At 39.9% G+C, this 27135-nt stretch overlaps 1 protein-coding gene across 2 annotated transcripts in view; it reads left to right on the top strand.

The window, feature by feature from the left end:
- Nucleotides 1-27135, top strand: part of LOC146320253 (transmembrane protein 132C) — a 356926-nt gene that overhangs the window by 242058 nt on the left and 87733 nt on the right. For both annotated transcript variants that reach the window (XM_084728448.1, XM_084728447.1), the window contains exon 5: nt 25765-25960. In XM_084728448.1, the coding sequence (XP_084584574.1) occupies nt 25765-25960 (196 nt within the window). The remainder of the gene's footprint in view (nt 1-25764; nt 25961-27135) is intronic.

Below are 27135 nucleotides of genomic sequence, written 5' to 3'. Positions count from 1 at the left end.
CTTAGCCATGTTTCCAACATCACAAACACTTTCAACCTAAATAGATGAGACAGTAACGTATATATATCCTTTGGTGTGTCAATCAGTGCATATCACACATGACAGATGTAACAAGATGAAAATCACATAAAAGATGCAACATGGGGGCGCTCTGGTGGCTCAGTTGGTAGAGCATGCAGCCCATGTACAGAGGCTGTTAGTCCTCAGCAGCGGCCATGGGTTTGATTATTGCCTGTGGTCCATTGCTGCACGACCCCCCCCCCTAAACCCCCCCCCGCCCCGCTCGCTCTCCCATCTCCTATCTATGCTGTCCTGTCATTAAAGGCTAAAAAGCCCCAAAAGGTTAGCTTAGACATAACAAGACAAAGTTGATGCAAAAGACGTGACAAGACAGAAACAACCCAAAAACTGCATAAAAAGGCGTAGCAACAAAAATGTCGTAAAAGATGTATAAAAACAAAAACAAAAATGACAAAAATGACAAAAGAAGGAGAAACAACCATGGAGACAAGGAAAGTTTCAGTGCAAAGAATCAGCTGGTAGAAATGTCCCTCAGGGGGCTACTTTTTACTTTTACAATTTGACTACAGTGCAGACAGTACTTTTTCACTTTTACTTGAGAAAGAAGGTGAATCAGTGCCTCTGCTTTTACTAGTCATTTATTACACGAAATTTGTGCTCCTACTTAAAGTAAAGTAAAGAATGTGTGTACTCTTGCTGCCTCTGCTCCTTTTTATTCTTTTGTAACCCCCCCCCCACATCCTCTCTGACCCTGATAGTCTGATTGACAGGGTCACTGGTGTGAGCAGGAGACTTGAACCTGCAGGCTCGTTTCACACTGTGGCCAGACCACTTACCATCTGACATTAGGGGGCTAGCGGCATGGTGGGAGCTTGGCATGTGGCCTTTTGAATGGTCCCAGAAGATACACACAAACATGCACATGAACAGAAACATGCCTGCACGTGTGCGCACACATGCATGTACAGTACATGCATGTGTTCAAACTGTACACACACTGACTGACTGTGGAAACTGGAAAGTGCTACCATAACCGCATTTCTTGTATAGTGACAGAGTGAAAATGAACCCAGTGCCCTTGACAGGACGTGGAGCTACAATAGCGCTCCTTCTATCCGTCTTCTTGGATCCTACCACTCTCACCAGCTCCTATTCAGGTTTTTCTCTCCCTCTATCACTATCTTTTCCCTCTTTCTCCATGAATCCTGCCTTGCTACACACATTGATGCACACACACCATCACCCCACCTCCCTCTGAGCTGTCAGGGAGAGGAAGCGGAGAGGCGAAGAGCTCGGCCTTTTGGGAGTTGGGGTTTTATTATTTTTTTTTAAAGGCCTGAGTGGGCCCTTGGTCTGCATAGCTGTCAGGCTGGATTTGATACCTGGCCTGATTCAGTCACTCTCTCAGCTCCGCCCAGCCCGGCCCAGCCCACCTCGTCATGGCATGGATCAGATGCCCCTGTGTATCTTATTAGTGGCTAAATATACGCAAGGCACAATCCCAAAAGCAGTGGCACATTGGATGAAGGAAGGGTTGTGAGTATGTGTGAAGGGGAGGGCATTGTGCTGTGTCACTTTTAAAATATATCTCTGAAGGCCTCTGTGAAATGTCACCATACATGAGAGCTTTATCAGTATATTGTGAAGCAGGGGTTCTCAACTTTCTGCCACTTAAAGGAGAAATATATAATATATTTACTGCACTAAATCATAAAATGAACATGACAAAAAATGTGATTAATTGAAATATTGGCTTCTGTGGCAACAGTGCTACAACCAGCATGCTCTCCTTGGAAATTTCCATTCCAGGCCAGTTGTTTCACGTTACTTAGAATTCAAATTAACGCTGAATGTTTGCCTAATGAATAAGTAAGTATGGGTCAAAAACATTTTGAGATCGGTGAATAGATGGATACTGTACATTTAACATCAAGTTGAAGAAATTTACCTGTTGTGAACATTTTTAATTAAAATTTTTTTTTTTATTGATTTTCTCTTTTAGAAAAAGGACAGGTGTTACTAATAACATAATGGTTCAGCTCTATTAAAGTGTCCCACTAAGTCATGACAGTCTGGCAGTGAAGCCAGCACGAACAATACCAGGACACTGGAACTAGTAACTAAATGAAACTGAGCCATAATTAATTTAATTTTTTTTTTTTACACTTTTGCTTTTTTTTACTGTCACATGTCAAGATGTCCTCTATAATAAAAAAAAAAGACAATGGCAGAAAGTTCACCCTTATCTGCGGGAAAGAAGAAAAATAGCCTGTGCTGGCCTAAACTTTAAAGACGTGTACACACACACACAGTTGTTTTACTCTCTGATTAGACTTCTTCTCAGTTGAGGTTCTTATGGGCTGTGCTGAAAATGATCAAACTCCATGGATACAAGGTGCCGTTAGACTGGTTATTGTCCCATTTCATTTCGAAAAGCAGCCCAGGCAGGGCAAATTTCTCGTGGTAGGATCGACCTCTGATATTGTTTATGAGATATGAACAAAGAAGGATGGATGCGAGGGGGACAACAATAAAGTCTGTTGTTGCCCATCTTTCCACATACTAACCCTGCCTTGTGCTTACAACCTGGCCACCATTTCCTCGTGCTGATCTTTTAATTTACTCGACATAGATGATTACTGATGTTTACGGCCTATTTTTAATAAATACCAGGTGAAAAAAGGTTGAATTTAATCACTTAATTTTGAATTTAACCACCCTATTTATAAGGTACACAGGTAATAGATTTAATAGACTTTATAAAACAAAAACAAACCAAAACTGCACTACTAATCTGATCTGTTTATCAATTATTTCTTTTTTTTTCATATTGTGTCATATATTGGTGATGCAATTGAACAACAAACTTGTTAAAATATTGGTTACTTAGCTTCCTAATGTTGTGAAAGAGTCTATTTTAACCAAAACCGTGATCTTTCCTTGATTAAATGCATTTACATTAAGCTGTTGACATGTTAGTCATCAATTGATGAATTAATGAAGCGTCTTATTGTCCACAAATACCACTGTTGTTTTATCCCACAGGTCTGTTTCCTTTCCCACCTGCTTTTTGCTATAGCATGTGAATAAATTTCACCACCCTAACTGACTGCAGCATGATGAAAATCATGCCACTGTATGTTTTGCTACCCAAACAACTACCATAAACTAGAATTTCAGGGAACTATAAATCAATCACAGCCTATAATTGTCCACATACTCGTTAGGGGAGGTCTAATCAGTCAGAAGAAAAAAAAAAGGAAAGACCTGTGTGGGTGTAACAGGGGCACAAACAGGCTCAAAACAGATGTTGCTTAATCTAAACCAAAGTTGTTGTACTTGACTAAGCTAACCTTTTTAAACTGATGAAAATTAAGTGTCCACTTCTTACTATATTGTTCCATAAATTAATAAATTAATGATGAAAGAGCATAATCATCACACAATTTTCATCAACACCGTGCAATCCTTGTTTTAGACTTTTTTAGAGTTAGAGAGTCGTGTCACCAAACCTTGACCTTCAGTGAGGATAATGATGGGGAAGGAAATATTATGATGAATATTTTAAAGTACAAACAACACCACTGCACACTAAAACTACTTTCTCATGTATTTAATCCTTGTTTTTTGAGGTACCATGTGTCACCCTCTAAACCCAGTTTCAGGAGGCATTTAGGAGCTCTTACAGGACTCGAGTTTCCCTTGAGCATCTCTTAATTCGCCACTTTAGACTCTCCTTTTACCCTTCCTCTCTAGTCCCTATCCTTGCATCTCCTTAGCATATTTTAATAGTAGAGTCTGATAGCAGAGGGTTGGCCTTTTATCTCTGCTCTTCTCTTGCCCTCTCTTCTTCTCTCTAGCCTCCTCTCCACTCTCTTCTCCTCTAACCAGTGTTTTTCACTCTATTTGTTGTGATAAATGACTGTTAGATGTGATTTCCCCAGGATCATATCTCTCTCAGGGCCACACACCATAATTAGACGGCATGATTAATAATTCATTCTTTCTCTTTTTTCTCTTTCGGAGTCTCTGTCAGAGTGTGTATGTGTGAATATGTATGTGTGTGTGCGTGTGTGTGGGCAGAAATCCATCATACAGTATAAAGCCAGAGATTGAGTAATTTTCCATTCAGATGCCAAAACAATAAAAAAAAATAGTTGTGTTAAAAACAATGAAAATGAGTTCGGCATCAAGACAAAGATTTTACACACTAGTGTGACACACAAAAAAAGAGAAACATTTAAAGTAATGAAAAGATAAAGGAGTTCCCCCAAAGACACACACACCAGATTGTGTGCGAGTTAGTGTGTCTGTTCATCATCCCACTGAGAGGTAATTGATTTACCACACTGGAGAAGAAGAAACAAAACATGAGCACAGTAGAGGCACTACACACATACACACACAGAACATCATCCTTCCATAATAATTTTGGATTTTTTTTCAACTCTTTCCCTCTTCTTTGTCTTCATTGAAATTGTATATATGAGTGTAGTTTGTGGGTGTGTCTTCTTTTATGTGCATACATGTGTTTTTGTCAATGTCAAAGGTCTAATTAGCTGGCTTTTAGGTCAGCTTGTCCTCTGTCTTCCAGCAAGGTGTTTCATTAACCAACATCAAAAATCTATCAGCAGCGGCGCAAGCTGAGGGGTAAAGGTCTGCACAGAGTATCTGCTGTTGATTTGCAAAACAAAATGTGATATACAGTGACTAGGGAACAGATGAAACAGGAAAACAAGATGCATTATCAGCCAGAGTTGTATATCCTGGCTGAAAATGCAAATGTATATACTGTCATTTTTAGTTGGATGCTGGAGACTTACATTGATAATCATTAAAACATTAATTAATCTAATGAAATTGTAACCACATATACTTAAAGATGCTTTCTTCAAAGGAACTACTTACATTTTTGATCAGAAAAAATAGTATATGCTGTCTCTTCATGAATCCTGTCTGCAAAAAATAAATTTCATTGTCATGTTTCAGAACTAATGCTCTGGAATTCATGAATTATTATGGGGTCACGCATGGCTCTATCTTCCTCTTTTATTTAACCTGTTTGTCTACTTAGATCATTCATGATAAACCAGGTGATACAATATATTTGAACAATGCATAATTGTAACTTAGACATATCGTATCATGTGGTATAAATGGACATTGTCTCCAAGTAAAAGTACGAAGTGGCAAAAGGTCAGTGAAAGCAAGGACAAAATAAAGAGCTCACTGGTGTCAGTGGAACCTGTTGACTGATTATCTGTTGCGCAGTTCGCTTTTGGTGTTTAACAACTCAATTCTCTCCTGTTTTCAGCATTGTAATAAAATTCGGGAGTGTAGCTTTGAAGGTAAACAACACCATACTTTGGCAAAGTCACTTATTGATTAAAATCAGTAATTTCTCACTGCTGCTTTTTGCTATTCCTTCCCACACACTAGGGACGCATGATATTGGATTTTTGTCAAAAACCAATATGCTGATGTTTTCCAACTCCTTTTGGCTGATTGCCAATCTATGCACATATTTTTTCCACCTCATTGCAGTGAACATTGAGTCTGTCCTGTTGCATTGTTTTTCCTTCTCTTATTGTGATGGCCCACTGACAGATGCAGACGCAAAATACAATGCTTTTCGAAATGTGCGCATTCACTTCTTTTCTCTTTTCACTTCATTTCTCTTTGTACTTCACAAATGAATCTTAATGATTGGGATGATGGCCCTTAAGCTTTGCAATTAAACTTTTAGTGGAGATGTGATTTGGCCTCTCTAGTCGTATGGCCAACATTTAGCAATCATCGGGCATGATTGAAGTGTTATGTTATCGACCTGTCATATTGGCAGAAATGTTCATTTCAGTATTATGTTTTTACAGTATTATGTTTTTAGAGCCTTAACCAGCCAATACTTTATTTTCCTTCACCTGTATCTTACTGTTTTCTTTCTCCGCCTGCCAGTTTTTCTTCCATTTGTCTTCTTCCGTCTCTCCGCAGCTGATTGTTGGGGTGTTTGGTCATCAGTGAGTTTAAGTTGTAGTATTCAAGCAGAGTGCTGCAGGCCACTCAGAGTGCACCGCAACAGGAAAAAATATATCTCGCATTAGCCACTGACTCCTCTGTTTTGCTGTGATATGTTTCATTAAAGAACATCAAAAGTCATAGTCTTTACTGTTGTTTTGCTTTCTCAAAATTTCACACAGTATGTGACTGTTCAGCAATGCCAACATAATTCTTTCTTCAGGCTCTCTTTAGTTTCTGTCTTTTATTTTTCTGTTTGTTGTGCTAACTGGTCTAAGAGTTTCTCCCCTCTTGCATTCTTCTTTCTTTCGTCCTTTGTTATACTTCCGTCTCCCCTAGTTTCCCATTTATTTTCTTTCTTTTTTGTTTACTTTTTTTCCCAACACTGTAACTTTGGTTAGACTAATTGATCCCTTTACATCTCCCCCCTACATATAAAATAAATGAGATTCTTTATTTCCACGCACAGATTGGTATAGATTTCCAGAGTGAGGGGAATATAATAAGTAAACATAAATGGTCATTAAACAGTGGGGAGGCCACTGGAGGGAAGTTTGTAGTCGCGTCCATGTTTCATTTGGTAGCACTACAAACAAAAAAGACAGACTTTATGCAGGTTATTTTGCATATGCCACGGTTAATGTTCACTGTGGGAGCTGAGTCGTATGCAAGCAAAGAGCCACAAGACGCAGATTACTTAAAACCCTCTTGGCTCTTCTACCTCATTGTAAATCACAGTGTGGAGTGAATTACTGCTTTTCATAAAACACACCACTGTGTTAAAATGTCCAAATTTTCATTTTGTTTCCGCAGTAAGTAGCAGGTACATGGTGTGCAACTTCGTCAACGCAGCCAGCAGGAATCCCCCAGTAGCAGTTTTAGTTTTTAGCGATCATAATTAAATGTTAACATGATGATGGTAATTGTTGTGTTTTCATTTAACAACTCTCCAGTCACACATATATCGAATAAAACAGCGAAACCCAGACAGCGCTCCAACCTGCTGGGGTTTCTTTCAGCTGAGCGTGACCTCTGACCTCCCCCAGATGGGGGTAAATGAAAAGAAAAAGGTATCAAATCAAAACAGAAATACCACAATGATAGTCTGCAGGTGCAATTGTCTGAATCCTTTCTCACCTTGCAGCAAATAGCCACGTATTATTTCTTTTTTTTTTTTTTTTTCAAGAGAAATGGCCATTGCTCAAGTAAATTAAAAAAAAAAAGAAATTCCATTTTTATCCCGACAGGGACAAGTAGCCCATATCTCAAAGGGCGTGTCTTCGCTTCCCCGGACAAATATCATAAAAACCCAGAAATATCAGAGAAGAAGAGATGGATGTGATATCTAGTGCTGCATTAAATCAATATCTGATTACAGACACTGAGGAAAGGTTAGAGTGTGTGTCCATCTGTGTGTGTGTGGGAGCAAGAAAGAGCAGCACAGGTTATCAAGTTTTGGATGGAGGTTGGGGGTGTTGGCATCAGATGTTACTGCACTTGTGCAGGTTTTTGATTTTAAAATGTGTATGTTTGTTGTTGGTAGCTGTCATTCTGATTTTGCACCAGATTTTTCACACAGTCCCCACGGATCGATAGCGTGTGTCGAAGTGTGTGTGGGATTGGCGAAGGGGGATTTAAGCACAATAAGAGCCAATAAACTGTAAATCAGAGCAGACAAGTTGTACAGCCAAGTGATTTAGGTTTGGGGATTTTTTGGAGGCAGGTTTGTATTTATCCCCAGAGGAAGAAAAGCCAGACCCTCACGCAAACGCCGAACATTTCAGTGAAAAGTTTGTTTTGTAATCATAACAAAAAAGTTACATGGTGAGCTCCATTTTCTCTGAACTGCAAAGTCTATTTTCACCAATTTCAGAGACACCGGGACTTATTTTTTTTGTCTTTCCAGTAACAATGCAAGCCTAATATGTTTAATAACACATACCAAGAAACCTTCAAACCTTTTCTCTGTCTCTTAAAAGGTTGTCTTGCTTTTTAAGCAATTACAGTGGATCAGTCCCATGTCTCACATGGTGGGCTGATGACTACATGTGATGATAGAAGTGCACTGGGATCATGTGCTCAGGGTGATTATCAGGAGTTGGAAAGCTAAGTTTCACATCTCCCTTTCCCTTTCTGATTTTTGTTTTGCCGGCAGAAGCTGACACATTTTAGACTTTACATGTGAATGTACAAGTAAAGTACTTTGAGTCAAATTAGACAAAAACTTGAAATAATATGTTTTTTATCAGACAGTATTAGACCCTTTAAAAGACTTTATTTTAGGGTAATTGGGAACAGAGCATAATAATGATAATCTTCATTGCCTGCACCTGTGGAAATTTGCCTAAAAATGCATCACAATAAATTGCAATGCACACAGTAATAACAGACAATACACAGTCCAAACAACAGTAGCAGTCATGGCTCCAGTCTGAATGTTTATGAATTTAGTTACTACATTTGGTATGAAAGACTTTTTAGAAATGTTCTCGGTTTCTGCAGCAGCTCTTTGACATCCTGATGGCAGTTTTATAAAAAAAAAAAATTCTGAAAAAGGGGATGAACAGGATCAGGCACAATTTGTTGGGCTTTTTGTTTCAGTAATTTTACTGGCCGTGCTTGTGATTCAGTACAGTCTGTTTTTGTTCTTAGACCCCAGGCGCCCATACAACATGCACAGGTTAAAAGCTAAAATAGTTTCAACAAGACTTCTGTGAATAGTCTCTAAAATGTTCTTGCTTATTTCATTCAGTTTTCTGCATTGGCTCTAAAAATTGAAATGCAATTTTAAAAAAAGGTTCCTAAACACTTTAACTCCACCACTGCCTCAACTGGCTGGTCATTAATTGCACCAGGTAGAAAAAAACAGTGACAGGCACTGTGTTTAGCTTCATTAGCCAGCTCTTTAATCTTACGTTCATTAATAAAAAGGTTACTGTCTGCATTACATTTTGTAAGCTCAATATGATGATTACAACAGAACTGTACTGTAAACTGAAGTATATTATTCCCCACTGTTAAACTTGTATTAGACCTTCTTAAAAGGTAATTATGGAGACGCTACAAGAGAACTGTACTGTAAAATAAAAAGTCCAATTGGGTTTAACTACAGGAAATAATACACTTTAGTTTCCAGTACAGTTGTAATGCATCCCTAATTACTCTAAAGTCTAATAAGGGTCCAACACTGTCTAAGAGAACACGTATTATTTCATCTCTTCTTCTATGTTATTAGTGTACTGTAAGATTTATTGTATCTAATTAGGCTATTGTTGTGTTTGTTTACTGACTGATAAAAGATGTATTATTCTAGTTTTTGTCTAATTTAATACAAAGTATGAGTGTTATTAGTGTGCTGAAAATAAAGTGTGATCAATTTAACCTCACCGCATCAGTGTTAAGTTCAATAAGGACCAACTGGGAGGCAAGACTCTGTTGTCAAATGCCAACTGTTTTTCTTCTCTGACATGTGAGAATCCTTTTAAAGAAACCGAGTGACAATCTGTCATGTAATCAGACTCAAAGCTAAAGTCGCGTGCTTTTAGGAAAGGGGGTTACATGAGGTAACCGAGTGGGAGGAAATGTGTTGGACTTAATGAGATCTTCAGAGATATGTGGAAATGAACGCCGGGAATTCACTTATTAACGGCGCATCATCTGTATCTCATCAAGATGATAATTCACATCTCGTTATTTTGCAGCAATTAGACAAAGCAGAACAGTCCTAATGGAGTCTAATGCCGAGAACCTTGCTGAGATGTAAAGTCTCTCTGCTTATCTTTCTTTCGCTCACTTGTATGTGTCTTGCATATTCTGTCTCTGTCCTGTTTGTTTGTTTCTGTCTGTATTTCTGTATCTCACTCGCTGTGGCTCCCTCTTCCCCTCTCCAGCTTATCTCTTCCTCTCGGTCTTATCGTCCTCTCGTTTGTCTCCCGATATCTCGCTTTCTCCTCTCATCTCCTCTCTTGGACTCTCATTTTTTTTTCTGTTTCTCAGAAGCTTTCATGTATTTTAAACTTTAAAATGAGCATAGTAGGAATGAAAGTGTAAATTATTTATTATTGTCATCATGTAATCACAGAAACAGCCACAGTACTTTTCATATTTGGATATCCTCCTAAGAAATTCAAATTCAGATTTGTCCTCTGTGGGGGACATGATACTGAGGCCTTTTTATTTCAAGCATCATGCAAGTATGTCTGTGAAGGTTCTCAGTCATCCAGGTCATGGTATTCGTAGCCAAGGTTGTCGTAGGCAACTGGACTTGATATCATGCAAGTAGTTTATTTGAGTCCTCTAATGTCCTCTAAAAGTCCACAGCCTGGGTTTTCTAGTGATGTGGGGGTGTGGCCCACATCTTTTGTCTTTTCAATATGGCAGGAATTTCAGCAAAGGTGTGTTTTGTCAGTAAGGGAGTGTTTAGATTTATAAAGATATATTGTTCTGGTTTTCATATGGATGTTGTGTTTTATTAATGAGAGTCTTAACTACATTATATTAAGAATTTAGAAGTGTTAATTTCAAACTTCAAAATACATGTAAACCAGTGTCCTTTGTGGAGGACAGGGGGACTTACTTCTTCTCATACCAGTTTCCATACTTTGGGAAACAGCACAGAGTGAAGCAGATTGTGATCTGTGTAACCACAGGATCAGCCTGTATCCAATGTCAAGTTAGACAAAGAAGTGGACTTTCTGCACCATCTTGCATTTGTTTGATCTGGCTGCCGCAAACAGCTGGATCCAGTTCAGTTCAGACCACCAGACCTCTGGGATCCCTGCAGCGGAGAAGGTTGCAGTACAAGCTTCATTTGCCAGAAATGATGCAGGAGTAAAACATGCACTGGGAAGATATTTGTGAAGTGTATAAAGTGCAACACTATATTTTCAGAGAGGCTATATATTCTGTGTCTTTTTCCTTTAATACTGGACATTCACAGTGATGTGTTTGATCAGATGAAACCCATTAAAAGGGTGAGTATTTTAAAAATTAAAATATAGTAAAGGAAAAATATACAGGATGTGTTGGTTGCTGGAGAGCGAAAGCAGAATTGCTGGAGAAAGCTAGAGAGTGAATGAAGTGAGGGAGCAGCCTTAGCGAGAACAGATCACTGAATCAGAGAAATAAACACACGTATGCATGTCTAAACCTTCACACAATCGTCAATACCAACACCTTCAACCTGTTGCTCTCACAGACAGAGAGCAGAGGAGCGAGACAGCGATGTAACCATTGCTTGCTGCTTACAAGTCCTGACTTCACAACTTATGTGCTGTTATTAGCTGGGTGCTGCACAAAGGCTGAAGCCCAGAAACATCCCGAACACAGCAAAATATGAGAAATAAGAGAATACAGAGAGTGGGAAGTATCTTAGCAGATAACACCACATGCTGCTTTGTGACACTTTATTATTGCTGTTTGATATATTTTGAAAATCTATTTGTTTTTGATGATATCAACAAGTTTTATTTGAATTTTCTTTGAGCGTTCTGAATCTAAAGCTTCCCTTGACATGTTGGTTTGTTGTCATCATTTCAGCCAAAAATCTAAGTGAGCCACATTTGAGATCAAGATCAAGTAAGTAATTAATGCCAGCATCAGCCTGAAGCTCTTTGGGCTTGACTAAATGTTCCCCTGTCCTGTCTTCCCAAACTCTTTCTGCTGTGTGCCACCAAAACAACTAAACATTAAAACTATAAAAAAAAATACTCTGAAAACGTAAAAAGACAAAACATGACGCTTGGGAGCACACACACACACACACACACACATAGGTGCAGACACACATTTGTGTCCCTTTGCAGATCCTCGCTTAAAAGCATTTGCATGTTGCATACTGGTGGAGATCCGGGTGGGGGGTCCGTGTTTGTCCCCTCGTGTGTGTGTGATGGAAAGACGGAGTGTGTGTCGCTGTTGTTAAAGGGGAGTGTGTGAGTTGTTTTCTAAAAAGGCAAAATGATAAAAGGAGACAATGTGTGTGTAGCATATGTGTGCATTTCTGTCTGAGTATGTTAGACACGGAGAGGAGACTATTTGCCTGCTGAGGTAGGGGGTAGGTATGAACAAGAATAAGAGATGGCATAGGTCCGTGGGTGTGAGTGTTTATAAGTGCTCGATAGGGGGTCTGTGCATGTCGGAGAAGGGCCTACGTGCAATCAGACAACCGCTATGCCGGGGAATTGGCCATTACTTACCACCCTGCCAGAGCTGTGTCTGTGTGTGTGAGATGGAGACAGACACAGAAAGAGGGAGATAGTGTGCATGTGTAACCACTGAAGGCTGCCCGGTGGTTACAGGGCAGTGAAATGAATACTTGACGTGTTTAGGCTCAGGGACGGGTTGAGGAAAGGACAAAAGTCAGCTGGAGATGGGTACGTTCAAGATGGTAAAACTGTATATAAAAGAAACAGCCTAAACTGTCATTACTACTGATTGAACACCTAGTTGTTTCTGGTGAGGCTGACTTTCATGAACGGTGCTGTTGCAACACATGGTCTGCATCGTCTAACAGTCTCTCAGCTACATTTGCGTGACATTGTGAGTGAATTGAGATCAACCTGCTGTTCAAGGTGCACAACGGCGCACAAGTGTGCAAATGTGTCAGCTTAGAGAGATAGATGAGTGTGCTGTGTGGATTCTGTTCCGTTGCAGTGCAGTAGTTGTGTGAGTGGCCTTCGTGGTGATGTTTGTGCATAGCCTGTATAGCCTAGTTGGTTTGAATGTAACACAACAGTGTCACTGCCTGCTCATTCAGCCCCACCAAAACCCCAAGAGCCACCTGCAGGCTCCGACAGGGGGTCCAAGATATGTGTTCATCATTCCTGTATATCTATGTAAACATAATCTGTGAGGAGTGATGAGATCGGAGCCCTGCTGCTGCAGTAAACATTCTTAAACATGAGTTGTCTGACTAAACTGTACTTAAGAACATTACTTGGGTAAATGTACGCTATAACTTTCTAATACTGCAACCGGGAGATTCACGCACAGAGGAAGACAGAATGAGGGGGTGTAACTAACAAGAGTAGTGTGTCAGTGTCAGTGCGTCTTTCTTTAGCTGCTCAGTACTATTGATCTGTCCTCTTAACTCTCACCTTGAGGGTGTGCGCCAGTGTCTCACGTGCACGTTTTAATGAATAGTGGAGGGCAGGAGCGTGGCATATGCAAATGTGTTTACACATAACACTACTCAAACTAGAGACCGATGCAGAGCAATCTGTGGTGTCTTAGCCTGTGCGTGGGTATAGAACAATATGTATGTCGATTTAAGTGTGTGTCTCTGTGTATGTATGTGTGTGTGTGTCTCCTTGTCTCCTTTGTTTCTGCAAACTCATCCCCCCAGAGTCCCCTCTGTCCTCTCAGTGACAACCTGACTGTATTCTCGACAGCTCTCTCTCTCTCTCTCACACACACACACACACACACACATATCCCCTCTTAGACACAGATAGATTCACTTATCTTTACAGTCAGTGATGACAAAAAAAAGTGTAAAGAAAATTATTTGATTTTTTTCTGTTATGTTTGTTTAGTAATTTACATTCATGTCAGTTTGGCTCCAACGTCGCCAATAAAGCTGAAGGGAGGCCTGGCACAACATGTAGCTATTATCTTTTTAAAATGAAACTAAGTTAAATTTTTATTAGTTGTTCGGCTGCGCTGAGCCTGTGTGTGTGTGTGTGTGGTGTGTGTTTATGTGAAAATGTGTAAATTATGGTTCCAGCTTTTTATTTATGCAAGCTGTAACCATCTGTGTGTTATCGCATTGTGTCTTTTTGTCTCTGTGTAGCATGAGTGTCTATGTTTCTGTGTGAGAATGAATTAGATAGTTTGCACCGTGTGGTATGAGAGAAAGAGACAACATGGGTGTATCATTTTTTCTGTGTGTTGTGTTTGTCAGTTTATTATTGCAGAGCTTGTTTACATGATGCATTTGTCTGTGCCTGTTATTTTTTTAATAAAGGGTGTGTGTGTGTGTTTTAGCTGCTCAGTGGAGGTCACAGCTGGAGCAGAAACATCAGTGGGGTTGGACCTACATTTAGACAGTGTGTATCTATGTGGAAATACATTTCCATATATTAAAATCGTTATTTGCATATGTGTCGATGTGAGTTTGCTTTTTGAAGGTTGTGTGTAAACAGATCTGCATGTTTATATGTTTGTGGATTCAGTTTGGTAGGAAAATCAAAACAATAACTCCAAGATCATTCACTTTTTTAATCATAAAAGCTGGGTGGAATAAAAAAGGCATGACAAATGGTTAAATAAAATGTTATTAAATCTTCCAGTGGAAAAGTTGTGTGACTTTTTATCATGTTTGACTGGAATTTAAATACAGGTCTTATTGAAGTGTCTTATGTATGTACCACAAACACTTGATTGATGAGAGCCAACAAGGCTGTTGTTTTTGTAATATAAACTAATTGCTGTTTCATCTGTTCCTTAATTAAGTCATTTGATTTGCATGGTTCTGTGTGATATGTGACAGCATAATTATAGTAACGGCATTTAATCTAATTGTAGATGCATGGATATTTTCTTACCTCCACCTCTCGTTGTCATGAAAAACAAGCAAATCATTTTACAGAGTTAAAAAACACACTTGAAAAACTTTTCTAAAATGTTGATCAGTTAGAGCAGTGAAAGGGATAGTTCAGATTACTTGAAGTGAGTTGACATGAGGTACTTAATAGTCAAATGCTGGTCCATCAGAAAGTCTTTTCTGATGGGAAACTGCTGTTATATAAGCCAAATACCTCATTCTCTTGCTCAACCAGACTCCATTGGCGAAATCAGTAATTTTACCTCATAGAACACGGAAGTTTCTGGTCAACTGCTGCCCCAATCAGTTACTTTGTTTTTGTTGTCGTGTGACTCTGCTGTTTTAAATGGTTAGTTCGTATTCACAGAAGGTACACAATAACATAAAGAAAGTGACCGATAGAGGCAGCAGTATACGAACAGCTCTCATGTTCTGCAATGTTAAATAACTGATTTCAGCAATGGAGTCTGGTTGAGCAAGACATAGCAATATTTGGTCTGATGGCAAGGTAAATTTTTACTTTTACCTTTTTACTTGGTCTTTTATTATTTGGCTTAAATACCTTTTCTTGTTGATCCTGTCCACAGCAGTACATTGCTTAGCTTCTGTGCTGTTCCTCCTCTCTGCGCCTCCAAACTACATTTGTTTTAACTGCAGTCTACAGTTGGTAATACACATATCAATTAGTACCTCATACGACCTCACTTCAGATAATCCAATCTACCTTTTTAGTCAATATTCAGCAAATACTGGATGGATTGGCCTGAAGGTTTGTTCAGGTATTCACTGTCCCTGGAGGATGAAACCTTTTTCCTCTAACACCACCATCAGGCCGACATACTCAGACATTGGTAACTCATAATATGCTGCATCAACAGGATCAGTCATTAAGTATTTAGTTCTCTTATTATGTGGTTAACTCTGATGGCTTGCCCTGCTGGAAAGTTAAAAATAGCATCTGATTTCTTTCCCGCTGTCTTTCTATCATCTTTTCCCCCGTTTCCCTTGACATTATGGGGTTTTGGTAACCGATGGCAACCGAGATCTGACAGCTGGTCAGTGGAGGCTAAACCAGGTTAAAAAGACTCAGCGGGTGTGTGTGTGTGTGTGTATGTTGGACGGATGGATGGTTGCAACCAAGTGCACTTTGTGGTGCTGAAATTAAGTGTGAATGGCTGATGGACTGCCAAGATGGGGCGAAACACGCACACACACGTGCATGCACACACACACACAAATGCACACAAAAACATGCTCTCTTACCTGCACTCACACACACACACAGTTTGGGGTTGTCTTAAGTCAAACTGACAGGGGTTGTCTGCGACGGTACGTTGCATCTCTGCATCCAGCTGTCACACACATACGTTCTCTCTTACACACACACGTACATGCGCTCAAACACACACACAGTGAAGGTGAAGGTGGGTGATGGCTGTGACAGTGTTGTCGGCCTGTGGTTCCGCCTGGCGTCGTCTTGCCTTTACTTCTGGCTTTCTCTGTCTCCCTGTTGCAGCTAACACATCTCTGACAGCTGTGTGTGTATGTGCATGTGTATGTCTGTGCGTGTGTGAAAAAGAGAGCAAAAACGTGTGTTATTACCGCATTTCCATGCTTTTTATCTCTTTGCCATTATAACTTACCCCCTATATTGCTTTTTACATGCTACAATGCTTAATTCTGTTATTTTATCCATCTATCCTTCCTTTTCGTCTATTTTGTGCTTGTCTCATCTCAGATATTTCTCTACCAAACCCCCTGTGTCTCCCTCTGTGTAACACACGCACACACCTGCTGTCAGCCACTGGCTGTGCGGGTGCTGAGGGGAACTGCTGTAAGTGACAACTTCCTCTGAGCAAAAAGAGAAAAATTTTTCCTTCGCCTTTCTTCTTGTCCTCCTCGCTTTCCCATCCTTTCTTTCCCGCCTTGTATTCTCCCAGGGGATGTTTTCTCTCTTCTTGCCAGTGGTGCATGTCTGTTGGGGTGTGTGTGTGTGTGTGTGTGCGTGTGTGTGTGTGTGTGTGTTTGTTCTCTATTGTCCTTTGAATTTCCCCTGAGACCACCACTTTCCTACAGTACACTTTGATAAGACAACCTGTCCTCCCTACACTTGCTGCACAGTGTGACTGTGTGTGTGTGTGTGTGTGTGTGTGTGTGTGTGTGTGTGTGTGTGTGTGTGTGTGTTCATGTGTTCATGTGCGTTTATGGATTGCATGTGTGCTTTTTGCAACTTTGAGGGTGACTTAAAGGGAGAGATTTTCCTTTAACTACCACCTGCTTCTCTTCAGGAGGACAAAGCAGTGAGGGGTCAGCGACAGGGTTTGAATTACAGGGAGCCACAGGGAGCTGAACTCCTCTGACAACAATAAAAGTTTTGTGAGAAAAGTGGAATTCTCAATAAATATCATAATGAAAGCACCACGCTCATATTTATCTCAAATGTAATTTATACTCACTGATGAATATTGCGACTCCAGAGGGAACACATGAGCTAAATGTCTTTCTCGAGAAAGTAAATCTAATCAGTTTCAGATCAGATGCTCTGCTAATAATCTGGTGTGTTTGTATGTGGCATATATTGGGTGTGGCAATGAGCCTAGTTAACTGTGAGACTTGACTTCATCACTCAAGCAATGATGTCAGCATGTTTGTGTGTGTGTGTGTGTGTGTGTGTGTGTGTGTGTGTGTGTGTGTGTGTGTGTGTGTGTGTGTGTGTGTGTGTAATAAACAGTTCATATACCATGTGTGTCTCTTATTAAAGCTTTGACAAAGAGATAAACGGGTCCTTGACTGTGTATCCACTTCTACAGCAAGGCCATCAGAGGTGTCTCAAGGTATATGAGTGTGTGTCTGCGTGCATGTGTGTGGCAATCATTTGTTACATGGGCAAAAAGACAAGGAGACTTTGTGCATTGACCCAGGGGGCAGCACAAGGACACACACACACACTGACATTTATATAGAGACAGCAACACTGTGAGGCTAAAAGCAGCTCATCCTCACCATAAAAATGGGCGTTGAGGTTGTCTGTGCGAGCAGGTTATTATAACTGATGTTTTTATGTTTGTTGTTAGGTGGTGACCTCTGGTGGCCATAGTAATAATGACAGGAGGAGTATACAGAGTGAGATAGTCCTCACATGAAGGAGCTTGGTTGATGTAAACATGGATGTAAACTTGATTGGCAGAAATAGATGAGATGATGAGCAGTAATTCTAGTTTAGTTTTCACTTAACACACTGGTACAGAGACAGTAAAACAGGAAGAATGAGGGAAGAACAGAATCAGCGAAGCTGCAAACAAGATTCTATCTCTGTTGACCCAGTCTGGATACTAAATTGTTTAATTGATGGCTAAATAGATAAACAGAGAAAAAAATAGTCAATCATCTCTCCTAATCAGCTCTGAGACTCCAGAGGGGCCAAACCAGTTACACATGAGTGTAAGAAGTGAGTCCAGCCTGCACGTCTCAGAAGACACTTGCTGCTGCCAGAAGTGTATCTTTTTATCTGGGTTTATAGGCTAAGCCAGGCCAGCCTCCATAGGCAGAGAAACTTTCACTATCAAAAAGATGTGTATCTGTCTGGCTGGCTGTCTCTCCGTGTATCAAGCTATCTCTATCAATTATCTGGCAACACAGGTGAGTCGGGAAGAAAAGTCCACCTTCAAATGTTCTTTTTGAAGGGTTCAAAGAGTTGTCCTGTAATGGATCGTTGTAATTTATGTTTTCTGGTGTAACCGCTTTTCCCCACCCTTTTGCCTCAGACGAGATTTTCTGAACATACCCAGAATGCCTTTCAAACAAATCCAACAACACAAGTTTGAGACATGGTACCTTTTTATAGCTTGCTAAAAATGTAGACAAAGAATTTTAATGGCTTAAATTTCAAACACTACTTGGTTTTTGGATGGATGTGTAATTAGCTTATTGTCTTTTGGTCAGTTGATAATGATGCCTTTTAAATATCAAGCCCAATAATGAAACTTTTCAGTAACATTTTTTTTGTCTTTGATTATAATTGGTTCCCTACAAAAAACTAGACAACATTGAGTGACCTTCGTTTTTGTCAGGAGAATTAAGAAAATACTACGTTGAAGAACTTCTCAGTCATAATAACAACTATTAGAACAGGTATTAACAAAGTTGAATTAAGAATTAATTTATTGAATTAGTGAATTTTTTTTTTACACTACAAATTAATTAAGGTTTATCTTGTTTGAAATCAAAGGAAAAGATTCATCCAGTCAACCATCTAATGAGCTGTCTTCCTCATGCAAATTCAACTGGCCTTGTCAGACAACACTGAGAGAAACTTTGTCAGAGTGTTACTCCAAGGAACTGATCACAGCTTGAGATATGCAGGTCAGCATATAGATAAACATGCAGTTATTTAGATGTGCATAGGCAGGTTAGCAGACAGATGTAGTTTGTAGATACTGGATGATTCTTCAATACTTCAGAATATATTGAATGATGTGTGAATATATGTGTTAGCTACATGGATATATCATAACAAACAAGAGAAATGTGTAGTTTGATTTCAGGTCTGTACACTACAAGACAGTCAGACTTTCTGTCTCTGTATATGAAGGGTACAGTACCTCCAGCCTCTCATTACCAAGTCATCAAATACCATTTTGTCCTGACTCATACAGACAAACATGATACCCTTTCTGTATATGGAGGAGGTGGGGTTGATGGTTTGGTCAAAAGAAACAGAGAACTTTAACCCAGGAGACCAGGGTTTGTGTCACATGTGAAACCAAAATGTTAATACAAGTTTTAAGGTAATATAACATACTTATTTTTAAACCCAAATATAGTAATAATCTTTTTTAAACCTAATAAAGCAGTTTTAGAGTCTAAACCTGCAGAAATTGTGACCATTTTGCAACATTAACTACAAATTAAAAAGGCTTTGTGGCAGCCTCTTATAGTCTACAGCCACTAAAGTGTACCTTAACTACACTAAAGGGGCAAGGCAAAGCAGTATTGGTATTCAACAAGCTGGGATGACAATGAGAGTGTTTTTACTTACTGCATTGGCACTGAGTTTTGGCATAGGATTACAGGAGTTGGATCGGCCAATCAGCTTGTTTAACATGACATGCTTTCACGGCTCACAACATGTGTTGTTATGATTTAGGAGGTGTGTGCACCAGCTAGCTCTGAAACTATGATCACCCATAACACCCTCCTCCACATAGACCTGCAATGATATTTATGTTTATCTTCAGAGAAGTATAATTCACTTTTCACAAATACTCAAGTTGGCATCATTAGTCTTGTACGTGTGATTGCTAAACTGTCCAATTGTGAAATTCTGGGCCGATACCAATGTTTAAATTAACAATTTGGCCAAGAACAGACATCCAGCTAGTGGCTTCTTCTCTAAAACAGCAGCAGGGTGTGTACAGTGCTATTGTCTGAGCCGGACCACAAATAATCAAAACAACATTGAGTGAGCGCAAAATTGATGTGACATAACAGATAAACATCAGCCAATGCCAATGGTGAATGTCACCTTATTTGCTCATAGGCTGATTGCAGTCAACAAGGTGAATATCTGCTGAACATTTGACAGTTAAATTACTCGGTTCATCACCTAAATGCCAATTTTCTATGCCAGTTCAAACCTTATAAATTTAAATTGAATCAAGTTCTTCATAGAAATCCCTGGTCACCAAAGCCGGTCAGCATCCAAACCACATGTCAGCCTGGTTATGAGGAGGGTTTGCAGACCAGGTCAGACGGACATGTTGACTCGACACTATGAATCTGCATCACTGTGTCTGTAACAGGCATGATAGCAGAAGGTGAGTATTGCCTGAAGGAAAACACTCTCAGAGATGGTCAGAAAGTGTGAACTTCTGCAGTGGTTTTGTTTGGCTGGTTTTGAGTGTTAGCGAACAATGTCCCGGTGTGTGTGTGTGTGTGTGTGTGTGTGTGTGTGTGTGTGTGTGTGTGTGTGTGTGTGTGTGTGTGTGTGTGTGTGTGTGTGTGTGCATGTGTGTGTGTATGCGTATGCACTAGAGGACAGTGTAATATTGTTTTGGAGCCTTGTGGTTGGGACGGAGCTAACACCTGAATGAACCTGTCACTGTAGACACATTGCTTTTTCAGCTCCAGCGATTACACTGCACCCAAACACACTCAACATTTTCTGGGTGGTTCTTTGTACATGTGTGTGTGTGTGTGTGAGAGAGAGGAGAGACAGAGAGAGCAGTGTGTTGCTTGTGCATTGCCTGTGTGCATGTGTCTGTGAGTGTGAGAGAGACAGGAACAGAGAGCGAGAGTGACAGGGCATTGTGTCTCTGTGTGTATGTGTCGAAACCTCTGCTGTGTTTCAGGTTTCTCCCTGGAAAATATGAAATAGGGCTACTGCTACTGTGTCCTTCGAGGTTAAACAACAGCTCGTATTGATGGATACACACACATAGGGCATGGTGGGCCTCAAAAAAAAAAAAAAATCCAAAATTGAAAAAATGTGGACAAAGTTTTTTCTTTCTTCTTTTTCTCTCTTTGCTACTATAATATCACCTAGAAACTACGGTACTCCGGGTGTCCTTCAGCCAGGCACTTATCACACTTTATCTCACAGAGAACTGTCATTGCACAGCTCTCAGGTGTGAATGCATGTTATTAAATGAGTGTTATCATCTTTCAAAAAAGTGATATAAAACAAAGAGAAATAATGGGCCAAGGATTGCAATAAGTAAGGCAAGGATTTGCTTTTTTCATTTATGCTGAGCGCTGACATGACTTGAGAGAGATGACTCATGAGGGAGCAAAGGACAGTTGGACAATGAAATATACAGCTCATGTGAACATTATCAAAATGTGCTGCGTTAATGTCCCGTTATCAGGCTTGGGGAGTAACAGATAACATGTAACAGAATTATATCATTAGGATAAAAAGGTAACTGTATTTCATTAGTTACGGAAAAAAGAAGTAATCATATTACATATCATATTTCATAAACAGAATTACAATATTTAAATATATTTTAAAACAAAGACTTATATACTACATTGCTCAGTGTGCACACATTACACTTTTAGTCTCACATCACTATGGTGTCAGTCAATCTTACAGTAGATAATTCATTCTCATGGACTCCTGGGAAAATATGGATGAAAATTATTATCTTATTATTATTATCATCTATTATCTTATTTTGTCTTAAAATCAAAAAACAGGAACATCACAGTACAGTGACAGTCCTGCCTCCAGCTGTGAAAATTCTGTCATCCTCCAAGATGCATCCAAGACATCTAATCTAAAGAAACATAAAACAGTACAGGTAAGACCAACCGCTAATGTTATTATTATTGGAACGGGAGTTAAAATCCACTACAGTGTCACCCTCTATCATGGCTGAACAAAGTGAACCACTTTCGCCCCTCCGTTAAGAATTTACAAATCGTTCAATTTTGTTGTGTACACCTTCAGGCTTTGCTTGAGCTCGGCCTGTTTTTAATTAAAGGATCGGTTTCTCTCCGTACCGTTTACTCTGACTGGCCCAACATAAAAGAGCAGCTTTCCACCGCTCACTAACAGCCAGCCAGTAATGGATGAACTAAAGTAAAGACTTGCTGCAGAAGAGCCAGAGGTAGGCTGGGCATTTCAGGAACCTTATGACCTTGTGTGATTGCGCCTGTTTAAAGCTCTGTTCCAAATTATGACTGTGACTGAACCAGTATAGCTGAGAAAAAAAAAAAAAAAGCTGTGGGTTTTTCAGCCGTTTCCATGTGGGTAATACTGGAAGAGGCTCTACATGGACTAGAAAAGGCAGGTGTGCTGTTGTGTCATTAGCTGGTAGTTGTAATTATAACATAGCATGACAGCGGTTTAATAAAATGAGATAATGTCTAGATTTGTCAGTCATTTTTTTAATTGTAAAATACCCTGACATGTGATTAAACCAACAAAAAAAGCCCTGTGTTTATAGGGGGGTAACTACAATGTGATGTCAGGTCAGGTTTGGTGAGAGACGGGGCGAAGCAGACAGATGGGTGGCGACAGATGAAAGAAAATCAAGCATGATGGAGGGATCTGGGAGAGGTCAAGGGGAGCTGACACCCATCAGTTTTCTCTCCTTAATCTATCTGTGTAACACATCGCTCACCCCATCTCCCTAGACACACACACACGGACACACACAGACACGCTAGATATCACAGACCCTCAGCAATTGGCTTTGTCATGACCTTTAACCCCTATAAATCTGTGTGTGCGTGCGTGTGTGTGTGTGTGTTCATGTCTGTAACAAAGAGCTATAAATCGCTGGCTTGAAAATCAATTTACAGCTGCTTACCTTCTTTCTTTCTAATTCATGTTCTACTTGCTGCTGGACGTGTGTGTGTGTAGGTGTGTGTGGGTGTTAGAGAGAGAGTGTCAATTACACGGAAACACATACAGGGTTTTTTTTTGGCTAAACTATATCTAAGTTATTTTCCAAGCGCCTTTCTTGTCGCTGTGAAACAGTCGACTGTGATTTTTGTTGAATGTTTATCTCTACAATCCTACCCAGGAGACCTTTTGTGTTGCACTGACTGTGAACTGAAAGTGAGTATATTTCACTGCTATCTTGACCACAGAAAATATACTGTCACATTTCAGATAGTGTTTTTATTTACAACTACTGTGTGTATTTTACTCTCTGCGCAATGGCCTGAAGCACCTCAACATTTTACGGCAGTCTGTGGACATTTTATTTCATTTTGGCTCTTTAATCATTCATTCATTCTAAGTCTGACCTCAGTCCTCACTACTGGGGCTAGACTTTCAGCCTTTACGGCCCCAACCCTGGCTGTGACATATTGGCTCAGGTCTTGAAGACATAGATGCAAAGAATTTCTAAAGGGATAAATGATACAACTGGATGTGATTCACACTGTGGCAGATAGAATCAGGATGTGTGACAGGCAGAAAGGCAAAGCAGGTAATGACAGTCTACAAAGTTGTGAGGGCATGATGTGCAGAAATCCAAGATGTCAAAATGACAGATGAATTTCGGTATATAAGAATCAGAATAGAGAGAAGTGATGGAAAGATGTGGAGTTTTTTTTTCCAAAAGTTGCAGGAGTTTTCCAGGTAGAAAGTTTGAACTGAATCTTGGAAATTGTACTGACAGATTTTTGTGATCATGACAGATAGAACTTTATAATATTTTCAGAAATACTGACACAAAGGGGCTTCAGAGGTGCTGTCTGGATGGATTTCTTACCTTTAGACGCAACCAGGCTAGCTGTGTCCATCTGTTTTCAGTCTTTATGCTAAGCTAAACTAACAGTTTTCTCAGAATCAGGTTTAGAGCCAAGTAGATTTACACAAGCTTTGGTGTGTTGGTAAAACATTAAGCAGAAAAATATGTATCTGTGTTTGTATCTGTATTTGCAAGTCACGAAGCATTTATAGAAAATTAAAAAGAATACAATAGAATATGCAGTTCTAAAAAAAGTGTCTACCACATGTTGTTTAAAATTGTTCAAATTATATTTTTAGAAAAGTAGATATGAGTCTGCTTCCACAACATCTTCTGTGGTGATGTCCAAACATAACAATATTACGACACGCTGACCAGCAGAGAACGACAGAGATGGGACATAAACACACTTCAACAGGCTTTTTGGAGAAGGCATTAAACAGAATGGTTTCTATCTATTAAGCTGTAAAATGTGTCATTATTTTTGTATGGGATGTTTTGACTCCCACACCCACTGACACACACACACACACACACACACACACACACACACACAGTATGCACACATGTATAGTGTGGTTTCAGTGTTTGCACCTTCTTCGCAGTCCTCAAGGCAGAACACTCGTCATTATCACTTCCATCACCAAGATCTTCACCACCAACCTCTTCATCATCCAGATCATTATTATCATCATAATCACATTTTCGGATGTGGCAGTAGATGCTTAGTGTGAATATAATATGCTTTTTTTTTTTTCAGCTCCAGAGATTGTGACAAAGACACAAAGGCACTCAGAGTCTCTTACAGAATGCTCTGAAAGTGGTTTACACCGAAGTTAAAGGCCACATACTGCCATTTTCAGATGACACCAACCCTCTCTAATCCCTTTCTCTTTCTCCCTTAATGTGTCTCTTTTACTAAATTTTCATTTAGAAAGGATTTCATGGTTTCATTGTTACTCAAATACTCTGAACCTGCATTACATTGTGTTTGGATGCTGAAAAATTCTGACCTTTCCATTGGGTTTCTACCCATTGTATTAAAGGTAATCTACCATTATCTGTGACAGAGCATTGTTCTATCATGAGTAAGCAGACATAAAAGTTGTCTTGTCCCAGTGAGACCTGAAAGTGGTATTCTTTTGTCATCATGAGTTTTGCACTGCACTTCCTGAGAATTATTTGCCAGTGATCTTTATTTGAACGTGATCAGTGCTGTGCCATCGTCCTCCTCAGATTTTCTGGTGAAGTTTGATCTATATATATGGATCTCTTTACATCAATGCTTAACTACTAACTACTAACGATTTCTACCATGTATTGTTGTTGCTGCACATTGATAGCAGAATTAGTGGACAGAGTCACCGTGACTTCACCCACTTGTTGGGGGTTGCTATCTTGGTTTTTTGCAAACTAGCACTTGCAGTACCAACAAGAGCACGGAGCTGGCGGCTGACTTACTGCGATTTGGGTGACATTTGATTTTGTCTCGTCTGTTCAGCAGGTAATAATGGCAGCCTGCCTGGTTGCAGTCTTTTTCTGAAGAGTACAGGAAATGTAGTAACAGAGTCATGATCTATATTTGATCATGAGCCCTGTGTGTCGCCCTGGATGGACTCAGTAACAGTGACCTGTCAATCACGCATACACTGGTAATCATCTATGTAGGACAGTAATTTACTAAAAGAACATTTTATTTTTGCAGCTAGTGGTGGGACCCCCTGCTGGCCATTAGAAAGACTGCAGGGGTAAGGAACTTGACTTAGTGCGTCTTACTGCATTGGCTTCACTTTTCAGACCTGAAAGCTACGTTCACTTCCTCTTCTGTCTATACTTCTGCACGTCACCTTCTGTATGGCAGAGAGTGTTTTGCAGGAAAGACCTAAAAATCTTTGGGGTCTTTAAACAGAATTTAAAAGACTGCAATACCCTGAAAAGTAACATTTTTCCTTCCTCTTTCTCTCTGTCTCTCTATAGATTGGAAAGTCCATCATATGAGGTGATGCAGCTGGAGTTTGAGGTGGATAACGTGATCAACCTGGTGCCGACCCAGACTCTACACTGGAACGTTGAGTACCCAGCTGGCATGCAGACAACTTCCAGGCAAACAGAGAAAGTCTCACACCTCTACATCAGCAATGCAGACATACAGGGAATCGTACCGCTGGCTGAGGTAAGGGATGAGTTGATGAGTACAGATATCTGTGAGCGTACATATTGACATATCCAGCAGCACACACATCTTATGCTGAAATAGACTCCATTTCTCCCTCCTCCTCCTCCTCCTCCTAACCTTCTCTCTGACACCCCCAGCCCGTCCCCTTCCTCCGGGTTGATCAAAGCTGTAAAGGTCAGCTTGTTTACCCCCTCCTGTCGCTACAAGCCTCCTGGTCACACACACGCAGCAGGTTTCACTCTCACAGGTTTTCAAAATGACAAGCAGCCTCTCAAATATGAGCACACATCCACGCAGGTGCCAGTGCCTATAGACATGCACGCAAGTTCACATACTGAGACCCTCAGTGTGTATGCAAATTCACACACACGGATTCACATTTGCAATTGCAAACATCCACTAAAACTCACACACACACACCTTCATGCACAGTTGCCTAAGCCTGTGTGTGTCATGCTGACAGGTGTCATTCTGATTGAGACTCAAACACATTTGCCTCTTTATGTCTTAAAAGGCTGCTTGCCATAGAGACCTGAAACCTTCATTATGTGTTCTACTCAGTATTTTAGAGCAGTGGTTCCCAACCTTTTTCCTTAAGGGATCCTTTTTCTGTCATTTAGTACACTGACAACCCCTGGCTAAGTGTCTTACTGTATGGATTTTATAATGAGACACTTTGTCATTATCATATTCAGTGCATCACAACAGCAATACAGCACAAATGACAAACGGTACAATTAAAGCAAATAGTGAATGTAAAAACTGTTTGGGTAATATGGATGAATTTTAAGCAGATTATTTCCTGTGAGTATTGCATCAGAGATGAGTGTTTCCTGATATTTTTTAAGAACGTTTTATATGATTCTCTTGTTTTTTTCCATTTCTAGAGCCATTTAAGCTCTTCACTTGTTTGAACTGCACACTTTTCTGATGCAGGATGAGGCTTTTTAGTGGAGAATGAAGGCTCTGTGAATGTAGCTTGTGCTCAGGTCTTCACCATGTCCTCATCTGTGTGGCAGCAATGCAGGCAGCAAAATATAAAGCAAAATGCATCATTTATTTTATTTTACTTTGTAGCCGTTTTATTTTCATATGCTGTATACTATGCTGTCACATACTATTTCCATTAAAATAACCTTTCAAAATGTTTTCATTTTTAAATCTATAGAATT

Source organism: Lutjanus erythropterus, chromosome 10 (genome assembly GCF_056507025.1).
Source record: "Lutjanus erythropterus isolate fLutEry1 chromosome 10, fLutEry1.hap2, whole genome shotgun sequence".
Lineage (NCBI taxonomy): Eukaryota > Metazoa > Chordata > Actinopteri > Lutjaniformes > Lutjanidae > Lutjanus > Lutjanus erythropterus.
Note: the sequence above shows the minus strand (reverse complement) of the source record. Positions and strands in the feature narration are given on the sequence as shown.